The following is a 21,683-nucleotide window of genomic DNA, read 5'->3' on the forward strand; positions in this document are numbered from 1 at the left end:
ATCTGCACAAAAGAATGCAAATGCCAGTGAACTTTAAGGGCGTGAGTACATTATATGTGAATCTTTGATTTGGAAGTGGACTTCTCCTTCAACACTGTTGCCATGGGTTGTTTTTCATGTCCGCATTTTACCAGGGAAAAAAAAAACTAAAAAAAAAAGTGTATTTTACCTCGCTAAACGTGATTTTTAACAGGGGACCCCCCTCAAAATGCAATTTGGCTAGTTTTGAGTAGCAATTGGGCGGGTTTTGTTGTGAAATCCTGGCAACCCTGCACCGGAGCTTACGCTACACCTACGTCCTACATCATCCGCTGGAAAGAACACTCTCTTGTGAATACGCGTACAGAAGTTAGCTGGAGGCTAGAGATTTTAGTTTATAAAGTTTTAAATATGGATATTCTTCTTACACAAATAGATCGATTCGCTTCAGAAGGCCTTTAGTAACCCGCCAAAATTGTCAAAGGGAGATTTTTAAACTTCGAAGAGCTCAATTTTCATAATAACTTTAAAGATATTGATATTTTTATTAATTTTAGATGTATACTTTGGTTAAAAATTCTCAATGGTAGTGTAAAACAACAACCTTTTTACCATGTCAAAATCAACCCATTCTGAGGGATTGTTCCTTTAAATGCCAATGAGCTCTGCTCACCCCGCCCCTCTCTTCTCTCTGTGAAGTGATGAGGCTGTTTACTTTAGCCCCAAAGCTGGATCACGAATGATTTGCACGAACATAGACGCATTTATGTCTATGGGGAGGCGCATTCCCTTCACAAACAAACGTGATCCACTGCATCCTCAGCTGCTCAGATGTGCAGTATGTGGAGTAAATGACGACCACTATGTTCATTATTACATCCAGCAACAAAACACCTCAATCGCTCGATCGGAGATATTCTTGTCTAACTTACATCCCTGCTCCTGCATCAAAACAATGGAGGTCGGACTGTTACAGCTATTGCAGGACGGGTCTGAGGTAAGACACTCATGTCAATCAACTATCGTGGGAGTGGCCTCTGTCTGTGTGACAGCATCTGAGAACGGCTCGATTTGAAAAAGGGGATATTATTTTTACAGATTAATTAAAAACCACTGCATGGATTTTTATCATTATAGGGTAGATTTGTACATACACTGCCAACACACATTAATGTTCAAACAACATGAAAAAGTGAACTTTGCATCCGATGACCCCTTTAAACTATATTTAAAGGGATCATGAACTGAGAAACCAAAATTCCCTTGATCTTTTGACATACAAGTAGTCATTGTACTATAAAAACCCTGTCAGTTTCAAAACTCAAAACTTTCTCGTTAGTTTCAAAACAGCTTATATTGATGGCAGTCTGCCAAAACGACAGTGTTGAATATTGAATGTTCTACTCTATGATGTAACAGTGTATACAAGCACCGCCTCCGCAGAAGAAGATTGACATCACTGCCTGTTTAGCCCCGCCCACCAATTCATGCATAGTGTTTACCAGAGAGGCAAACGTGCAGGTCTACGCAGAAACCAAACAATAAAGATGGCTCTGAAAACAACGAGACACTCTGCAGTGCCAATTTGTGGAAAAAAACTGTCTTTGAAATGCCTTCCTTCTGATCCCAGCATTAGGAACTCGGTCCTTTGTTCACTTTAATTTACCACGGACTAGTTTATCCGCCATGCCTACTTAAACAGAGCGTTCTGCTGAGGGGGGTTAAAAACAGGACAGAATAAAGCCTATTAGTTCTAAGTTATGTTTTTTCATGTAAAAATCTTGATTTCATCAGAGACCTCAGAGAACAGTACAAATTAAAAAACAAAGGCAGTTCATAACTCCTTAAAATACAAAACTAGTTATTCCAACTTGCACAATATTACTGATTTTACTGTATTTTTGATCAAATAAATGCAGCCTTGGTGAGCATGAGACTTCTGAAACACTTAAATCTTACCAACCAAACTTTAGACTGGTAGCGTAGCTCGTCATTTACCAAGCATTTTTCACAGGAAATAATGAATGGTTTGAGGGCGGCATGACTTGAAGTGTGGGAGATGTGAGAAGCGTGCTCACGCACGTAACTAATGACAGTACTGTATGCTAATTCCATCTGACACTCCCTGAATCAGAGATGGAGCCAAGGACCAATCCAGTGAGAGAGCACTGCTCCATGTGTGACAACAAAGACCTCATGGATGAGTCACATGATACTCAATGACAAATAGCACAGCAAAGCCCTCACAAAGACAAGCGGTGGGTACTGACCTACATTCAGTGGTGAAAAGTGGGCTGGAGCCCAAAAAGAGGCCAGCGCTGTGATACCAAACTCAAAAAAATTGCCACAAGTCACTCTGCACGTGAACATTTTTAGCCGAGGTAGGCCTACATTGCAATGTTTGAAAAATGAGATCTGAGCTAATGTAGCAGACCTAGTCTGCTCTTAAGGTTACTAGGAAACTTTTTTTTTTTGGTTGGGTTTGAGGATAATCATAAAATTGTGTTCAACTACAAAACTAAAATGAAATATTTGGTGGGGAAAAAAGACTGACATTTAACAACAGACATTTAAACCTGCAACAGAAGACAAAGGTCTTGAGACAAAACTTCTAAAAAAAAAAAAAAAATCCCTGGACTATTTTTAACTTAATACTTAGTCTTGGAAACACAACACTTACTGTACATACAACATTTCTTTCTCAAAAAAAAAAAAAAAAAAAGTGTGAGACGTAGTGGTCAAAGACGTCAATTTAAATGTGTATGACTGCAGCAGTGACGGTCGTCCCTTTTTTATCCATTGAAAACCACAATAATATTTAAAATACCAGCAAGCGTAATATGGGTAAAATTATCATTTAGTGGGCTTTTGCGATTGGGGGGTGGCTGTCCCGAACCCTAAATCTTAAAGTGCTCCTATTATGCCATTTTAAAGGTTGCTAATATTGTTTTAGGAGACTCCTAAAACAGGTTTACATGTATGCAAGGTCAAAAAACACTTTAGTTTTCTCCAAAAATAATTTCATTTTACCTCATTTCTAAATGATTCGTAAACGACTCGTGCAAAGCAGTTCGAAAAATCAGTCTCTCTAAACCCCTCCTTTCTGTGAGCCCTCACTGCTGTGATTGGTCAGATGGCGCAGTCCTTTATGATTGGTCTAACGCGTACAGCGTGTGTCAGAAAACGAAACACCCATTGCCATAACTGACTGACAGCCCTGGAGACTTGTCAATACATAGAAAAGATGGTATCGATTTTACCATAACAATTCCAGCCAGAGTCTGATGATGAAACGGCTGAAGTGGCTGATCGACAAGTTAGCACGGACTACCGTGGAAAGTGCTCGCAATTTGCTTATGTAAGCGAACTGGGCACACCTCTATGTTGTAAACTTGAACACTGTGTAATGCATTAAGCGGATTTCACACCGAACGCAGAAAGCGCTGGCCGCTGGGTTCAGTGCAGCCCTTCAGAGCTGAACTTTGAGCACGGCGTGCGCTTTGGTCGACGCAGAAACAAGCCGTCCTTGTACAGCGCAAGCAATTGAAATGAATGGGTTTCATAGCGCAGTGCTTTCCGCATCCGGTGTGAAAGCCGCTTCGTGCGCCATCCTTTATCATTACTCCAACTAATGAGACAGACAGACAGTCAAGCTGCATCATGCACGTTAATTTTTCATCCGATTTTTTGATTATCCATTTGAAGGTGCTCCTGAAATTTTTGACTGTGCACCTTAATTTTTTAAGTTAGGAGCACAAGTGCTCCTAAAAAGCAAAGTCAGCATAGAGCCCTGAACAGTCACGACGAAAACATGTCATTGTTTCAACAGTGACAAAAGGGAACACATAATCTTCATATTTGGGGGAAAAAAAACAACTTTAGTACAGTTATGCAACATTTTTTTGTATTTTAGGATGTTTTAGGATGTGGGTTAAAATTCTGTAATGTGATGTGCTCGCTACCAAAGCATTAATGTCACTACCGAAACATGGGGTGTTTTGTCAAAAACAAAGTATACTGAATTATGAACTAAGATGTTATGATAATGTTTGGTTCAGTATATATTCAAACTATCAAATCCTTAACTTCACAATCAGTGTGATCAACTTTTTGCCTATTACAAAGAAAACTTGGATTCAAAATACAACAAATCTCATAAATCGCACTTGAAATATTGTTAAAATGTAATTGTTATTGATTTACCACTGAAAATATTTTAATAAAAAAGCAAAAGGATGTAAGCAAAATCTTAGGTCAATATAACTCTTTTAATGAAATTATTAGTACTGTGTTTCAGTTGTGACAAATTTGGGGAGAGGACAAATATTCCAAAACTTTTACTACAACAATTACTACAAATGTGTACTTGGATATTACTGTATACAATTTGCATACATACCATTTTTTTATTTTTTATTTTTTATTTTTTTGAAAAAATACATTTTAAGACGTTTCCAAGTGTGTGTGATATCAAAATCACACAATTATCATTATTACTATCATCATTAAGCAATGCATTTTTCTCAATTCTTCCTACAGAAGGACCTAAGCAACTTTTAGTAGATCTTTGCTCAGAGTTGGCCTTTTTAGTACTTGTCAAAGTGAAGGAGGCAAACTTCCTCCCTGGGTTCACTCTCCAGCATTTGAAATGACACGATGCGATCATCTAAATCAGCAGGATAAATAATTTACCACATCCCCACTTTCGATGTCATTACGCAATCCCAAGAATAGACGTGCCAAGAAGTCTTTCCATGTTCTAGCAGACTGCCTGCGACGACGGTGCACTTAAACGAGGAAGTCTGGATGGCTGGGAGTGCCGTGACGAGCCCTGCGGTCTGCTGCCTCTCAGATTACACCAATCAGCAGATTCGCCCTGCTGCCGCATGCACGCAAAACACCCGTCCCGTGTAGAGGGAGGGTGTGTGGGTCAAACCACCTGAGAAGAAACAGGCCGCCACCCTGCAGGGCCTGACTGTTCCCGTCACATCTGCTGATCTTCACTCGCCAACACCGGACACTACATTACTGGCCTTGCCATCCAGCTGTTGTAGAGCAAAAACAGCTAGCATGTCAATCAAAATCAATCATCTGAAATCAAAAAGATCCTCTATATGCGCAGCACTCGCGGCAAAAACGAAGGAGTTTAGGAACCAGCGAATGTCGAGCTGGTGAATTTGGCAAAACTTCCATCGTAATCATAAATTCATATATTCACAGCCCCAGTGGAACGGCTTCAGACTGTTCACAACTAACGAGACTCTTCAGCACGGTGAAAGGGGGGAAGAAAAGCACCCAGAGTTTCACGAAGTGAAAATCCGTAACGTGCAGAACTGGAGGTCAATCTGAATTGAGTTCTGAGCAGGGCTGGGTGGGATAACTTATTCCGTAGCTTCAAACTAAAGCTTTTTTCCATCATTAGGCTGTATTTTTGGGTGATGCTGGCAAAGGGGAACCAGGAGACTTGATGAAGTTGCCCAAGTATAATGAGGGCAGATCAAACCGAATTGAATCTGCATGACTATAAAGTAAAAGAAAATCACGCGCAAACTAGCCCGTAGCCGTTATGAGTAATGGCCAATCAACACCATCTTAGGCACAGCGGCATTGTTAGTCTGACAGCGGAGCCCCACCAAAGTGTTAGCTGGCGCTGAACCCGAGACACAGCTGAGCGCCAATCAGGTTATTTAACAAGGTGGGGGTCAAATGGCAAAAAAAAAGACCTTTGGCTCACAGACCTGTCAAAAGCTGGTGTGTGAAACTTGAGTCAGGGAAATAAATGTGCTAGGACTCTCATAGCTACAGGTACGTTTTAAAAATATTCATTTAGGCGACTCAAACTTCATCTGACAAAGTCAAACAGGTTAATCTTGTAGCCTAAGAATGTAACTTGATCTCTAAAGGAAACGTCAAAATTGGTATAGCTTCTTTTTGGCACCTTATTTTTACCTTACTGAAAAAACAAGCTTCATTATTACAATTGCTCATTATTCTAAGAAAAGACTAACCCTGATTATTCAACTTTGTTTCACATGTAACTCCCACAGCATTTGTGCAAGTGACATAAATGCCCAAATTATACAGTTTGTCCAGCAAGTTTTGCTACTAAAGTAATAGTTCGCTCTGTCATGATTTAATCATCCTCAAGTTATTCACTTAAAATTTCCTAATAATTTATTCTCACCATGTCATCCAAGAAGTCTTTCTTTCTTCAGTCGAAAAGAAATAAAAGTTTTTGATGAAAACATTCCAGGATTTTTCTCAATATAGTGGACTTCAATGGGGATCAACAGGTCGAAGGTCCAAATTGCAGTTTTAATGCAGCTTCAAAGCACTCTACACAATCTCAGCTGAGGAATAAAAGTCCTTGCACACAGAGTCTGAAATTTTCATGTTTTTTCATATTCATCAAAATTTAAGCACAGAACCTCAAGGTGTCCAACACCTCTCAAAATGCTTTATACGGATGCGAAAACAGAAAATTTAACCCGATCCGAGTTTTTTTTATGACGTCTGAACATTTCAGAGGCAATGCGTAAACATGACTGGCACAACGTAAGGTCGTGGTTATTTTTTAACACATAAAAATTTCAGACAAGAATTTTGGACTCAGTATGCAATGACCTTAAGGGTCTTATCTAGTAAAATGAGCCATTTTTTCTATAAAAAAAAAAAAAAAAAAAAAATACAAATTTCAATCATTTTTAACCACAAATGCTCATCTTGCACTAGCTCGAATTCTATTTTATTTATTTTACAAAAGCACATCGTTTTTTTGTTATTACGACTATACACAAATAAAAGTATGCCCTTTGCAGTTTCAAAAAGGAGTATTTTTTAGTTATTTTCGTGGCCATTAAGAAAAAACAAGACAGACCACACTGGAAGGTTTAACAGTGTTGCCACGGGATGTTTTTTGATGTCCGTGGGTTGAAGCGACCCCAATAACGTGGTATTTAGCCCCTTGAAGGTGTGTTCCACAGCAACATTAAAATAGTGTAGATCAGTGTACGTTTTATTCATTTACCACATTTAATACATTTAGTACATATACTATGTTTTATGTGACGCTGGTTTCTTAAGTGTCACTGCAGTTCTGGTTTGAATTGTCCACTGAAAGGTGCTATAACTTTGATGCTCTGTGACGTTTTAAAATAACGTACCATCTGCACTACACCTAAAATGTAAAATGTGTGTGTATGTGATGTAAAAAAAACACAATCAATGTTTTTTGATCGCTTATCTTTCAGCTCTTTCATTGTGAATCATGTTTTTCACGGGATTCGTACCCAACGATTCTTCATCCTAAGTCCAATTCCATGCTGGCTGAGCTACTGACCAAGCTTGTTACGTCCGGAAAGTGAAACACATGGAGCTGTAATCATAACTGTGTACGAAAGTGCTCTGTGTTTTACCACCTCTAGTGTTAATTTCTGTTGGAAACTGCAGTGATATGTACTTAGTGGTACGTATTTCGCATCTTGTGAAAAAGTTCCCACAGGGAACGTTTTCGTCATGAGATCAGGTAGGTTTTTCGTACCTTTTTGAACTGGAGTACACAGACGAAGAACTAACTGAGCGTGATCTTTCCAATGTGATTACTTAAGGAGTGGAGTCCCAGACGCGCATCGCAGAGCTAGTGCGAGACAAGAATTCGTTTTGCTAGATAAGACCCTTATTACTCTTGTAGATTGTGTAGAGCCCTTTGAAGCTGCATTGAAACTGCAATTTGGACCTTCAACCCGTTGATTCTTATTGAAGTCCACTATATGGAAGAAAAAAAAAAAAGTCCTGGATTGTTTTCTTCGAAAACCTCATTTCTTTTCGGCTTAAGAAAGAAAGACATGAACATCTTGGACGACATGGGGGTGAGTATATTATCAGGAAATAATTCAAAACAGTATGGAAAAATTTAAAAATACAGTTATCAGGTGGCAAATGCAAGAAAAAAAAAACTATTTGGCACCAAGTTTACCACCTAGCCAAGCTGGTCTTTAACACCAATGAAATACACATGGCCTGTGCGTGAAAGAGAAATAAAGCTGTTGGTCATCGTTGGAAAATCACTTTGCTAATTGCAGCACAAGTGTAGTTGTAAATTTCAGGTCTATTATTTTTTATTGCTTTATTACTGGGTGCAATCTGGATGAAAAGAGGAGGCAAGACAGGTAGCATCTGTCTCCACCTACTGCCTTGGCACAGTCAGCATCATCTGCTGGCTTTGGCACAGGGCATGAAAAACATCAATGCGGCTCGCTAGTGCCAAGCACAAGCATGGCAGTCATGCTTAATCCAATCTGGCAAAGTATTCATCGTCTAATGTTAGCTAAAATAAGTCACCTACTCTGTCTCTGGGCCTGTCAACCCCAGACCTGCGCTGGAGAAAGAACCAATGACAGTATCCTTAATTAGTTACAACTATTTTATGTACATTTGAGATGTGCAAAGCTATATTTTTGATTAGTGGGTTGTCACTTGTACAATCAAGTTGTTTTCAGGTTCAGGACCCTGATTTAAATACACTACTAATCAAAAGTTTGGGGTCAGTAAGTTTTTTTTTTTTTTTCTTTTCCAAAATCTCCAACTTCAGCATCCAAAACTGTAACAGGCTGGACCAGAATGAGAAATACGTTTAAAAGTGTTTAAACTTGACACTTGAACTTCAAACACATTGTTCAATGCAGGACGCTGAAAAAAAGTGCAAGGCGCAATACAGTGGTTAAGTGTTCTGTTCCAGTAGCAGTGCTTCAAATGAAAACCGAATTTAAAGACACAAAGGTTTTACTGTACACTAGAGATGCACGATATTGGATTTTTGCCGATATCCGATATGCCGATATTTTTTCATCTCATTTTGGCCGATACCGATACCGATACCGATATATATCATTTTATTTGGAAAGTTAGTTTTTAACAATAACTTATTCGTTAGGATTAAATAAATAGTAATGAGTGGTTTACATTCAATCCCTTCTTTTTCATCAGTAGACTAGCATTATTTATGATCTGAATTTTGTAAATTAAGTTCACTTTTGCTATGTTATAAGCCGAACTTCGGATGCTTTCACTTTCGAATTCGCAATCTGAATACAACATTTCAAAACGAAAACAGAAAAGTAGAACTAAACTGGGTGACTGTGAGGGTGCTTTGCGGGACATGAACAGGACATAATTCATTGCTACAATTTCTTAATTCGTGCCTATGATTTATTAATTTATTAATTTGTAAAATGAGGGAACGAATTAATATGTAGTATTAATGAATTGTTAATTTATTCCCACGAAATATTTTATTTCCCACCCGCAATTTATCACAGTAAGAGATACGAAAACATGGATTAAAAGTGAATGATGAGAAAATAAACCTAAGAAATTAAAGGGTGAGACGGTGAGGATTTGGGAAAATAAAAATATTAAGTTATGTGGCAATTTGTGACCAACTGGCAAAACAGTACACTTTTTTTGCACAAGAATACCAACATGTTTACCTTCTCTGGTTTAACAAGCGGTCTTTTACCCTACTCGAAAACCAAATCCTCCGTCCGCCATCGTTTCCAGAATAGTCGCGTCCTTTTTGCCGTCACCGCCTGGCTCGTGCTGACACTACAAATACAAACCAGGCTCTACACCCGAAGCGCTCACAACGAAAACTACTCTTTGCGTGATCAGTGAAATCCTGAATATGCCACGGCTTTGTAACTCTGTAACCCGCGCTGTATGGAGCAGTGGGACCACGTCAAATTTTAACTTGCACATTTAAAAAAAAAAAAAAAAAAAGTGACAGTTTTGATCATTCTAGAGCCCTGCAATACAAAGGCATTCAACATGGAAAGAAAGTAATAGAAATGTAGTCACTAAGTCATGTTTAATTATAATTTCTAATTATTTTATACGGTGCACTGCGCTCTGACAGGGCTGCGGGACACAAACATAATTATTTCCTACAACTTGTTAATTCGTTCCTACGTTTTATTAATTTATTAATTTGTAAAATAAGGGAACGAATTAAAAAGTCGTATTAACGAATTCTTAATTTATTGCCACGAAATCTTTTATTTCCCACACGCAGTTTACCCGCATAAATGATCCGACAACATGGATTAAAAGTAAATGACAAGAAAACAAACCTGCGAAATTAAAGGGTGAGACGGTGATGATTTGTGAAAAGAAACTATAAATATTATTAAGTTTGTGGCAATTCGTGACCAACCGGGAAAACAGGACACACAGCCGCTTATGGCTTTAAATGTATTGGCTCGAACTGCATGAATCCAAAAGTATGGTCGCTACTAACATTTGCCTGCTAACCAATTATTTAACTTATAAAGAATGCTTTGTACCTCACTTGTGTCATATTCACGAAAAATGTTTCATATGAGCAACAGTGTGTTTTGCCGTTGCGCCGCCGAAGAAAGAGAATTCACTGACCGCGCGCCGTAATTACTTTTTATTTTAAATGCAGATCATGTCATGTGCAAACACAGCCATTGGGTTTCAAAATACAACAAAGAGCACCATAAAACCATTTAAAATGTGCATTTAGCGATCTAGTGACTGGATATGAAACAGGCAACAGTAAATTATCCCAAATGGAACAACGGCGCGCTTTCTCCTATAGCCGCTGCTGCCACTGCACGTGCTATTGCTATGCATCATTCTGTATGTGTATTCTCAGTTTAAATGCAGCGATCCAAAACAGTGAATCTACTCCTCATTCAGTCAAAACTTTGCTTCAAGAATGAGCCACACTGCTGACGTGATCTAATCCCTAGCACACCCTTAGCACATGTGAGTTAACATATTCATCTTATCGGCAAAACATATCGGCATAATTTTTCATATCGGGCCGATGCCGATATTTACATTTGAAGTCATTATCGGCCGATTCCGATATCAGTCCGATAATATCGTGCATCCCTACTGTACACACTGTCTAGCAGCTTAACTACTATATAATGTCAAGCATTATTATATTTCAAACCTTTGAAAAAAAAAATCCCTATAAAAGGTAACAAGACAACGTGACATGTTGTGAAACTGAAATGCATCACTACTAGAAAAAGCATTTAAGAGTAAACTGGTGTGGACAGAGAGGGAAATGAAAGATGACACAAAAGCACAGGGTGGTTTCCTCTGTTGGTATCTAGTAATATACTGACCAACACTAGCTGAACACCAAAACAAAACAAAAAAAGACCTTGCCACTCTTAATGGTCGCTGTAGCTCACACCAAAAGATCAAGGGTTAGATTCCTAAGAACTGCATGAGCTGATAAAACAAAATGTAATATAACTGAAACGTACATGTAGGTCCATATGATTTGTCTGACTGACTTCATTGTTTCTCTAGAGAAGCTAAGCTGATCAAATATCAAATTAGGCTAAATGACACATGAGGTGAGTACAGAGGTAAAATGTCTGATGAGATACCACGAATACTCTTGAATGCTTCATATTTCCATAACAGCTCTAGAATCACCCCATTTGGCTATAGAAATACTCAAACCAAGATCCCTCAGGTCTACCTCTGAACAGCATGAAACTCAAGAACTGGGCAGAGAGCAGTCAATCACGATTCAACAGGAAACGGGAAAAGATATTTTATTCTGTAAACCATAAGATTCAAATTGCAACGTGATACTGTCTGTGGCTAACAACATGTCTGATATCGCAGGTTGGAATTGGTTCCTGTCCTTGCTGAACTTCTGTTTGGCCCTTAACCCTCTTAAAGGGATAGTTCACCCAAAAATGAAAATTCTGTCATTTGTTACTCATCCTAACCTCGTTCAAAATCTGTAAGACCTTCATTCATCTTCAGAAGACAAATGATGATATTTTTGATAAAATCAGACACATTCAAGGCCTAGAAAGGCAGTAAGGACATCGTAAAAATAGTCCATGTGACATCAGCAGTTCAACTGTAATTTTATGAAGCTGCGAGAATACTTCTTGTGTGCAAAGAAAACAAAAATAACAACTTTATTCAACAATTTATTCTCTTCAGAGATTAACTTGAAATTTTACCAAACTGATACTCACTAAAACCTCCCACAAATCATGTTTGCCATTGCTTTTCTTTTTTTTCTTTAAGATTTATTTTTGGCCTTTTTGTCTTTATTGTGATAGGACAGATCATACAGCACAGGAAGCGAAGTGGGAGAGAGAGAATGGGGCGGGATTGGGAAAGGTCCTCGAGACGGGTTTCGAACTCGGGACACCGTAGCACAACGGCGCTGCATGATGGTGCACAAGGCTATCGGCTCCGACACCATTTCTAGTCTTATTTTGACATAACAAAGTGGTTATATCTAGTTATAAGTGTGTGAGTTGTTTACTTAATTAGCGGCATTATGTTGTACATTCAAACAGATTCGCGAACGCGGAATGCGCACACAAGAGGCGGGATTAATCACATGAACCATTCACAGCCAACCATAACCTTTCATATCCAATCATATCAGAGGTATTGCCTCCTCCATTCATTCTCAATTACCCCCCTCCAAACTCACTGCACGCTTTAGGACAGGGGTCACCAAACTTGTTCCTGGAGGGCCGGTGTCCTACAGAGTATATTTCCAACTTTCCTCAACACACCTGCCTGGAAGTTTCAAGTATACTTAATAAGGCCTTGATTAGCTGGTTCAGGTGTGTTTGATTAGGGTTGGAGCTAAACTCCGCAGGGACACCGGCCCTCCAGGACCGGCTCTGGTGACCCCTGCTTTAGGAAGTCTGTTAAAACTCAATGAGGTCAGGGGAGGCAAGAAGACGAGGACTCCCGCTGTAACTTTACCTGCTGGTGTCGCTGTAGGAAAATGTTTCTTTCAAAAAACGAATGATTTATACACTTTTTTTAATGTTCGATTTTATAATATTCGCATTGTTTTATTTTCGCACTATGAATTTTCCTCATCCAATATATTGAGAAACGCCCTGATTTAATCAAAACTGAGGTGAATAAGCTCAGCTCAATGAGGCAGAACATCAGTCAGTTCCAAAAATAAAATATAAAACCAGTGATAATTGAAAAAAACAAGTTGATAATAGTTGAATCCAATATTTTGTAATAATACCACAATAATCAGTGATAAGAATAACAGCGTTCCTATAATTCATTAAATTATTTTTACATCTGAATGGATGCACAGTGTACCTGTATTTGACGAACCGTAAACTCTAGTGTGAAGGCACACGACTAACCGCCACTTTGTCTCACACACATGCTCACCTATTATCGCTCCTGTTTTGATTTCAGCAAAAAGTGTTTGAGCAAACACAGACAACATGATTAATATTCATGAACCCAGCAGCTCATTAATCCTTAGTGCGTTTTATATTGAATTCGTAGTAGTTTTATCTTTTCAGTATTATTTTTAGATTTTTCCCCCTTTTTTAATAGAAACACTAAATCACAAACAATATATTAAGAAGCACCACCACCAGTCCTAAGCTCAGTTAACATGACAAATATGCATTCATACATGGTTTAGTTTAATGCTAAATTATCATAATGTCACATATAATGCTTGACTGACTGATGCTAAGTGTACATTCAGATGTTAAAAAAAACAGTGTCATTAAACTTTATATATCTGGTGCGTAAACTAACATTTTTATTAATTTAATTTAAATTTCATTCATTTAACATATTTAATATTGGAGGCATCCAAGTTATTTGACATATTTGAACATTTTTTAAAGTAAAACAATAGTTCCCTGGTAATTAGTTACTTTTATAATAATGTAACTCAGTTACATACTTACTTTTTTGTGAAAAGTAACTATAGCTAGTTAATTTAACTATAACTAGTAACTAAAACTAATTACATTTCTTTAAAGTAACATGCCCAACACTGACAATAATATATCATAAGCAATTTTTGCAGGCAGGCCATTCTTTTACCAAAACAAAGTGGTAAAAGAAAATAATAATAAGAATTGGGAAGTTGTTATACTCTGCTGAGCGAAATGAGTAGGTTTTAGTCCAATGCAACAACATTAACTTGCAAAAAAAAAAAAAGAAAGAGAAATCCCCTCCAGGTCAAAATGATGGGAACACAACATGAGGGTTAAAATGACATCGCAATCCTGAGAGCCGGGGTCAGGAAATGAGACAAACGCCGACATATGATGATGAGGGAAGTGGGTTATAGCTTATTTCAACTTTCACGTCAGCGGCTGAACCGGGAATATTTTCCTTTTTCGGTCAGAGCAACAGCTGCTTCTGTGAACCACCTGCTCCTCACCTCTTCAATGTCAAGCAGAAAGAATAATGGTAGTTTCGAAACAAAAATTGGTGATATAAGATATTCTGAACACCTAAAATGCAGTTTTCCATGCCCATTTACCTCAAACATAGGAATGTTTCTTTTAGTTAGTAAAAAAAGTTCATAATGGTCTCACTTCACTGCACAGCACAGCACAGCAGTCGTTATTTGGTCTGTTAAAGCTGCGTGCTTTCTATTCAGCCTTGCAGAGCTCGAAGCATATGAAGAAATTCACAAACCGAGATCGATATCACTGAAAATCAACCTACTTCTTACACCAAACACTTCTGCAGGTTTATCTAAAAGGTAAATGCAAACCGCGCTGATCTAAAATGGAAACGCCCCCAAGCCAACCCATCAGAAGATCTGAACATCAGATCAGGCCACCCTGCCTATCTACAGCAATAATTTCCTTCCCGTGAATCCCCCAGACACAAAACGCATCATTTACTCATCCATTTCAAGCACGGAAAACAGCACATCAGCTCAAAACTAGAGTCGTGCATACAAAAGCTGTCAATAAAGTTTTACAGTAAAGGCTTTCAGATGCTACAAAGTTAGAGATATTTTTTATAATTCATTATAAACTTAATACAATTATGCTTACTTTTAATTTTCGGAAATTAACCTTTTTTTATTTTTAAAAATGTTTTTCTGATTTGCCTCATTTTTAGGTGGTATTATATAAAATATATCGCTATAATGTTACAAAGTTTTTCATGTCGATGCTACATTGATTTTTTTTAATGATTAATGACAAGTTTAAATTTGGATATTATCTATTTTTGCCTCTTTTTTTGTAATCAGAAGTGTTTATTTAAGTCCTTTCTTATTTCAGAAATGTTATTTATGCCTCATTTGCCTCATTTTGAAATGGTATTACCTAATGTATACTCATATAATGTAAATTCGCCATTTTCTCTCTCTTTTTTGCTAATTTTCAGAAAATCTGAATCATAATAAGTGCTTTTTTTCAGAAGTGTCATTTATGTTAGGTGGTATTATATAAAATTGTTTATAATAAGTGCTTTTTTATTTCAGAAATGTTATTTACGCCCCATTTAACTCATTTTGAGATAGTATTATCTAACGTATACTGGAATATTTGCCATTTTTTCTCTCTATTTTCAAAAAAATTAGCTTTTCTAATGTGTTTCCTTATTTCAGAAGTGTCATTTATGTCTCATTTGCCTAATTTTTAGGTAGTGTTATATAAAGAATACCACCATAACGTTACAAAGTTTTTCATGTCGATATTACATTGATTTTTCATGATTAATGACGTTTACATTTGGACATCATCCAGTTTTTTTTCATAAAATTATGTTTATAAGTGCTTTTTCGTCTCAGAAATGTTGTTTCATTTGCTTCATTTTGAGATGGTATTATCTAAAGCATAATCAAATATTCATCATTTTCTCTCTCTTTTTTGTGAATTTTCAGAAAATCTGATTCATAATGAGAGCTTTTTTATTTCAGAAGTGTCATTTATGTCTCATTCGCCTCATTTTCAGATCGTTTTGCATAATGTTCCTCACCATAATATCATAAATCGGTCTCTCTGATCTGTATATCATCATTGACACTAAACTGGCAAACTGGCAAAAACATCTTAGTATAATACGAACATCACATATTATCACTTAACAGCCATGAAATATGAGCAGTGTTACATAAACACGTATAAACATATCTTTCGTGCCATTTCAAAGCATACTTACAGCAAGGAAGATACAGTAACTGACTTAAAAGTCTTTCTAACATATCTGTTTACGAGTTTTGAGTCAAATGAAACAAACACTCAAACAAAACAGACAGCAAAATTGAGAACTGAAGGCTCACCTTCATTTTCAGATGATGGACATGCAACCTGAAGTGCCAAATCAAATGTTCTCGCAGGATTCTCGCTGAAAGAGGAAATAAAGAGTCCAACTCACTAACTTTAAAACAACTCTTTGAGACCATTTAATGAACAGTCTGCCCCAAAACGAACATTTTGTTATTATTTACTCTGTGGTGTCCTTCTAAACCAATGTGACTCTTATTATTTTGCTAAAAACACAAAACAAGTTGTTATGACAGTCTCAGTTCCCATTCACTCTCACTGTATATTTTCCATACAACAAAAGTGAATGGCGACTAACACCTGCTTTAGAAAAAGTTACGCGTTTGAATGTTAATTTTTAAGTGAACTAACCTCGACATCTCATTAGAGAATAAAGTCTGTAGTAGTTTGCTTTTAGGAATTCATGGTGTCGTCTTTTCCTATGTGCTGTATTACACAACAAATTCATAAATGCTAATAGTGAGATATGTTTACAACATATTCATTGCAGCGAAATTAAATATGTGCAGCTGTCAAGTTTAAATGGCTGTAGAGGAATGCGGCTAGGCTAGTTAGCATGTCTGAGGTAAACAGCTAACCGGTCAGCTGGACCTGTCATCTCCTCTCATTAGCCAAATGAGCTAACTAACGGATTTACAACAGCCGCTATCTTCGCTTCAACCATGCGTCAGACTTTTATTACGGAGACTGATAACGCGTAGCGCGACAAACCGGAGGAATGTGTAGGGTAAACAAGTGTGGACTTACTTTATCCTGCTGTCCATGGCTAAAGCATCGCGTCAGCAGCAGTTTGCGCCGACGGCGGGAAAATAGAACACCGTCGCGCCCTGCCTGCGAACCTTCTATTTTCGCGGCTACCTGACGGAGAGTCGCGGACACTGCTGCATTTCTCTGTGTGTCGGCGTGAGTGCTCCCCGGTGACGCTTCCTGGACGCGCTGCTGACCGTTTCAGTTCCCCAGGCTGTGATCCTGCAATAAAGCACCAGGAAGCACCTGGGTCGCGCGAGTGCGCGCACGCGTGTGTGTATTTCAGTGGGATAGTGCAAAAATTAAAACGTCGTCATTATTGACTCGCCCTCGCGTTGTGCGAAACCTGTATGAGTTTCGTTAAGCTGGAAAAACGAAATGAAAGTTCCAGTCTCCATTCACTTTCATTGAGTGGAGTAAGATGCAATGGAAGTCAATGGTGACTGAAACTGTGGTTTGTTAATACTCTACCTAAAGTCTGTTTTTGTGCATTTCACGGGTAAAACAAAGTCATTCAGGTTTGGAACAACATGAGTGTCAGTAAATATCTTCTTTTTTTTTCTTTTTTTTGAGTGAGCTGTGCCTTTAATTGTTCTTGCATGCATGCATAGACATGCCTACTCATGCCGACTTGCATGTTATGCATGGTTTATGGTTTTCAAATTCCCTTTGTCATATTATTACATCTTTAAATGTTTCTGAGGAAAGCGAACACATTCTTTGATGTTTAAAAATAGGTTTATAAAAAACAAGGCCTGTTTAGAAGATAAACAGCTTCTAGTGGTAAGGCATAGGAAGTATAACTTCACACCACCCACTTGTTTAAAAAATAGCTTGTGTTTCTTATGGGTCAACGCCTAGTCAGTAAAAACCTGTTGCAGTACGCGGACATGCGTTCGTATTTGCCTGTGTGTTTCCTGCGGAAAAATACTACAAGGTTTGTGTGAATGTGGTTAATGAAGGGAACTCTCAGTACTTTACATGTCAGTGGTTTGTCATTTCAAAGTGAAGTAAACCTGTTATTTTTGCACATCTTGTAGTTACTTCTTTTCCCTAACACATTGTTTATCATCTTACAAAGTTGCAAATGTGTCATTTATTATAATAAGGATTTGAAAATGCTAGTCTGTAGGTTAATATGCGCAAGTGAGAATGAACTATATAATGAAGGAAGATGAAGTATAATTACTTGAACTATGTTCTAAGAACAAAGATGTTTTCATAAATGTCGGGACAGCACAAGTTATCACATTACTGGGGTAAGCAGTCATGTGTTTTAAATGCCATAAATATATAATTTATATAGTGTGTAATTAATTTAATTGAATTCATTTAAATAATTACCTTTACATTTGCTGTGTTAAGAGTGGTTTTGTATATAATAATTGTTTGATCTGTTTAAAAATTTAATTGAAAAGATTATAACAGGCAGATTTTATTGAGACAGCTTACCCTGTATGGGGCATGTTGTGTTCAATGAACTGTATTTTTACATGAATTATAGCAGCTGAAACATCTGACACACTTTAAGTGAAGTACCTTTACAGAAATTGGTTTCATACTTAAAAAAATATTCAGTGTTGTAAAATGTATGCCAACTGTCCCCCTCACCTTAAAATGCACACTTTACCCCCTACTGCAATTCTACAGTCCAACAGAGGGGGCGCTTGAACGCATCTTGTGCACAGCACAGAACATGAAAAGCACAATGAGGAAGAACACAGCGGTGATTTGAACATTTATTGGTAGCAGACGGCGAATATAGTTTTTTAAACACCAGAAGCATTATATCCTGTTGGCAGTGGGTGTGAGAACTGTTTCTAAACGTCTATGTACTGTCAGAAGTTTGCGAGGAATGTTGTGACAGGATTTCTTAGTTTCTCTTTTAAGCATGAGTTATGCTGCTGTGCTGCTCGGTTCAGGTAGACTTTTAATATTAACGCGTTTTAAACGCAGTCGAACGAATATAATAATGTCAAATGAGGGGTACAATACGAGAACGCTGCGTTCACATTGCAGTGCACGCGATAGCGAACCAAATTCGAATTCTCACGATAAAAACACAAGCGCGTCACGTGAAGGGAGAGCTCTTTCAGATGAGGACAGATTAATTCATAAACTCCATTTGGACGCTTGTAAGGTAAGAGTAAAATCAAATGCATATAAACCACAAGTTTAGCATCTGGTGTCACACTTAAAAAAAAAAAAAAGTGTAGAAGAAAAGTGTAAAAAAAAAACCTGCCCTGGTGAAAAAAACAGCATATGCTGGTAAGTATGTTTTGATGCTGGTTTAAGCTGGTTTATGCTGGTCCTTTGCTGGTTTATGCTGGTCAAGGACCAGCATAAACCAGCAAAGGACCATCTTAAACCAGCACCAAAACATACCTAACCAGCATATGCTGTTTTTTTCACCAGGGTGAATAAGATATTCCACATAAAAGACATTATATAGTCCTCAAAAGAAAATAATAGTTGAATTTAAAAAGATGACCCCATTCAAAAGTTTTCATACACTTGATTCTTAATACTGTTGTTACCTGAATGATCCACAGCTGTGTTTTTTTTGTTTAGTGATAGTTGTTCATGAGTCCCTTGTTTGTCCTGAACAGTTAAACTGCCTGCTGTTCTTCAGAAAAATTCTTAAGGTCCCACAAATTCTTTGGTTTTTCAGCATTTTTGCATAGTTGAACCCTTTCCAACAATGACTGTATGATTTTGAGATCCATCTTTTTAAGCTGAGAACAACTGAGGGACTCAAATGCAACTATTACAGAAGGTTAAAAACACTCACTGATGCTTCAGAAGAAGAAAAGATGCATTAAGAGCCGGGGGTGAAAACTTTTGAACAGAATGAAGATGTGTACATTTTTCTTATTTTGCTTAAATATATTTTTTTTCCATTTAGTACTGCCCTTCAAAAGCTATAAAAGATAGTTACATGTTCCCCAGAAGACAAAATAAGGTAAATTCACCCTGATCTTCAAATTCAAAAAGTTTTCACCCCCCGGCTCTTAATGCATCGTTGTTTTCTTCTAAAGCATCAGTTGTCCTCAGTGTGAAAAGATGGATCTCAGATTCATACAGCCAATGTTGGAAAGGGTTCAAATACACTAAAATGCTGAAAAAACAAAAGTTTGTGGGACCTGAAGGATTTTTTTTGAAGAACAGCAGGCAGTTTAGGACAAACAAGGGACTCATGAGCAACTATCACTAAACAAAAAAACTTTGAACTATATGTAAACGCCTTTTATGTGAAAGATCTTATTTAGGTCAGTACTAAATAAAAAACTAAAATGCTTATTTTGGTCAAATAATTAACATTTTGCAGATTCTGCAAAGTGTATGTAAATTTTTTTACCTCAACTGTATGACACATATCATTGAAGTACACTTCTAAGGACATTTTTACATACTTAGTTAACTAAAAAGAACACACTAGACCTCTAGGTTTGCAGACTAGTTTGGCTACTTATGTATATGGAAGACTGGGTCATTTTTGAAAGTTCCTTTTGGCTGTCAGGAGCAATGTAGTTTGATGGCCGAGGGAAAGTTATGGAAGACCCATAGAGTTGGAGGATGCACAGACAGTGTCAGCTTCACTATGGAGCCAAAGGATGGCATCTGAAATGGCATGCCACAAAAAGTGCCTCTGGCCTTTTTGGCGTCGAAGGCTGTCATAGATGAAGCCGGCGCTCTCTGAGGAAGAGTCAGGAATGATGCTTAGGAAACACGCTTGCATTGTGTTCCCGCTGTATTTTCTTTAATGCTTAAGCAACTGTCATTTTTAAAGGGTAGGTATTTATATTATTAGAAGCATGTAGGAGTTTGATATTTTACCCTGAAATATGTTCTTTACGGAACACTGATCCGTATATCAGTCTTATTATATTTGAACATTAAAAAACAGATGATCATTTGCAAATTGCATCTGTTCACAGAATGAGAAAAAAACATATATTGACCCTAAAACCGGCTACAATGTGTTCACTGAGTTTGCCCATAGGAAAAGAGGAAGATGCTGCGGGAGTGCCTGCAGACATGTAAGCTTCATATTTTTCTGATGTGTATCTTTCCAAGAGAGCTGAAAGCAAGTGCCAGTCAGTACTGTATATATTTTATAGTAAGCATTTTTTATTTAGGGTAAATTTAGTTGATTTTTTCATGGGTTACATGATGCTGAGACAGGAGAGAGCCATTCTGTCAGTAAGCCTCAATGCATAATACAAGCAAAGTGTCCATGTGAAACTATTCTTTTTTAACTTTACAGTACCCATATGTTAACTCTAAACTTCTTGTTTTTCTCGTCAGTGTCCGTACGGGCAAATTAATGTGGAGGATCCGGCTAAGAAGAAAACCTTCAACTCTTTGTTTTATGTATAGCGGTAAATGTTAAGATCGGCTGAACAACTCATTTCGTGTGCTCCCGTATTGAATTTGGACTTCTTTTAATGCACATTCGTCTTACACTCTGTTTAAAATGATGAAATACGCTACACCAGATGTGCAACCCACACTCCAGGAAATGGTTTGAATCACATCTATCCACTGTGATTTGACTTACAGGAGTTGGTGTGCTCCTCTGTCAGATGAATTCCACAAGCGGGAATTTTCGCAGTGATGAATATTCATACGGTTACAGGCGATCTTAATTTTGACAGCTGTCAATTCAGACGACGTGCTTCCTCCCTGGTAAATGTTCGACCAAGAAAACACCATGGAAAATGAAGTCTTCTCGTAAATGTGTGTTGACGTTAAATGCATAGGCTTTGAAGGCTTCATTTCGTGTTTTAAATATGCATGCGTAATAAGAAAATTATATGTTAAGAGTTCACAGAAGTATTTATTATT

General features: G+C 37.6%; 2 protein-coding genes across 3 annotated transcripts in view; one reads left to right on the top strand and one right to left on the bottom strand.

The window, feature by feature from the left end:
* dennd1b (DENN/MADD domain containing 1B) overlaps positions 1-17,814 on the bottom strand; it is a 147,225-nt gene extending 129,411 nt beyond the window's left edge. Inside the window, exons 1-2 of one of the 2 annotated variants that reach the window (XM_051094710.1) lie at positions 16,836-17,814; positions 16,085-16,149 (exon numbers count right to left, since the gene is read on the bottom strand). In XM_051094710.1, coding sequence (XP_050950667.1) covers positions 16,085-16,149; positions 16,836-16,852 — 82 coding nt within the window. In that variant the 5' untranslated portion in view covers positions 16,853-17,814. The remainder of the gene's footprint in view (positions 1-16,084; positions 16,150-16,835) is intronic. The other variant, XM_051094711.1, reaches the window with a different exon arrangement.
* A 692-nt stretch (positions 17,815-18,506) lies between these two features.
* On the top strand, positions 18,507-21,683 carry c22h1orf53 (chromosome 22 C1orf53 homolog). Its single transcript, XM_051094718.1, has 3 exons — positions 18,507-18,975; positions 20,774-20,875; positions 21,144-21,683. Exons 1-3 carry the CDS (start codon positions 18,727-18,729, stop codon positions 21,213-21,215), a joined length of 423 nt encoding a protein of 140 aa, XP_050950675.1. The 5' UTR covers positions 18,507-18,726; the 3' UTR covers positions 21,216-21,683.

The sequence above is a fragment of the Labeo rohita genome, chromosome 22 (assembly GCF_022985175.1).
Source record: "Labeo rohita strain BAU-BD-2019 chromosome 22, IGBB_LRoh.1.0, whole genome shotgun sequence".
Lineage (NCBI taxonomy): Eukaryota > Metazoa > Chordata > Actinopteri > Cypriniformes > Cyprinidae > Labeo > Labeo rohita.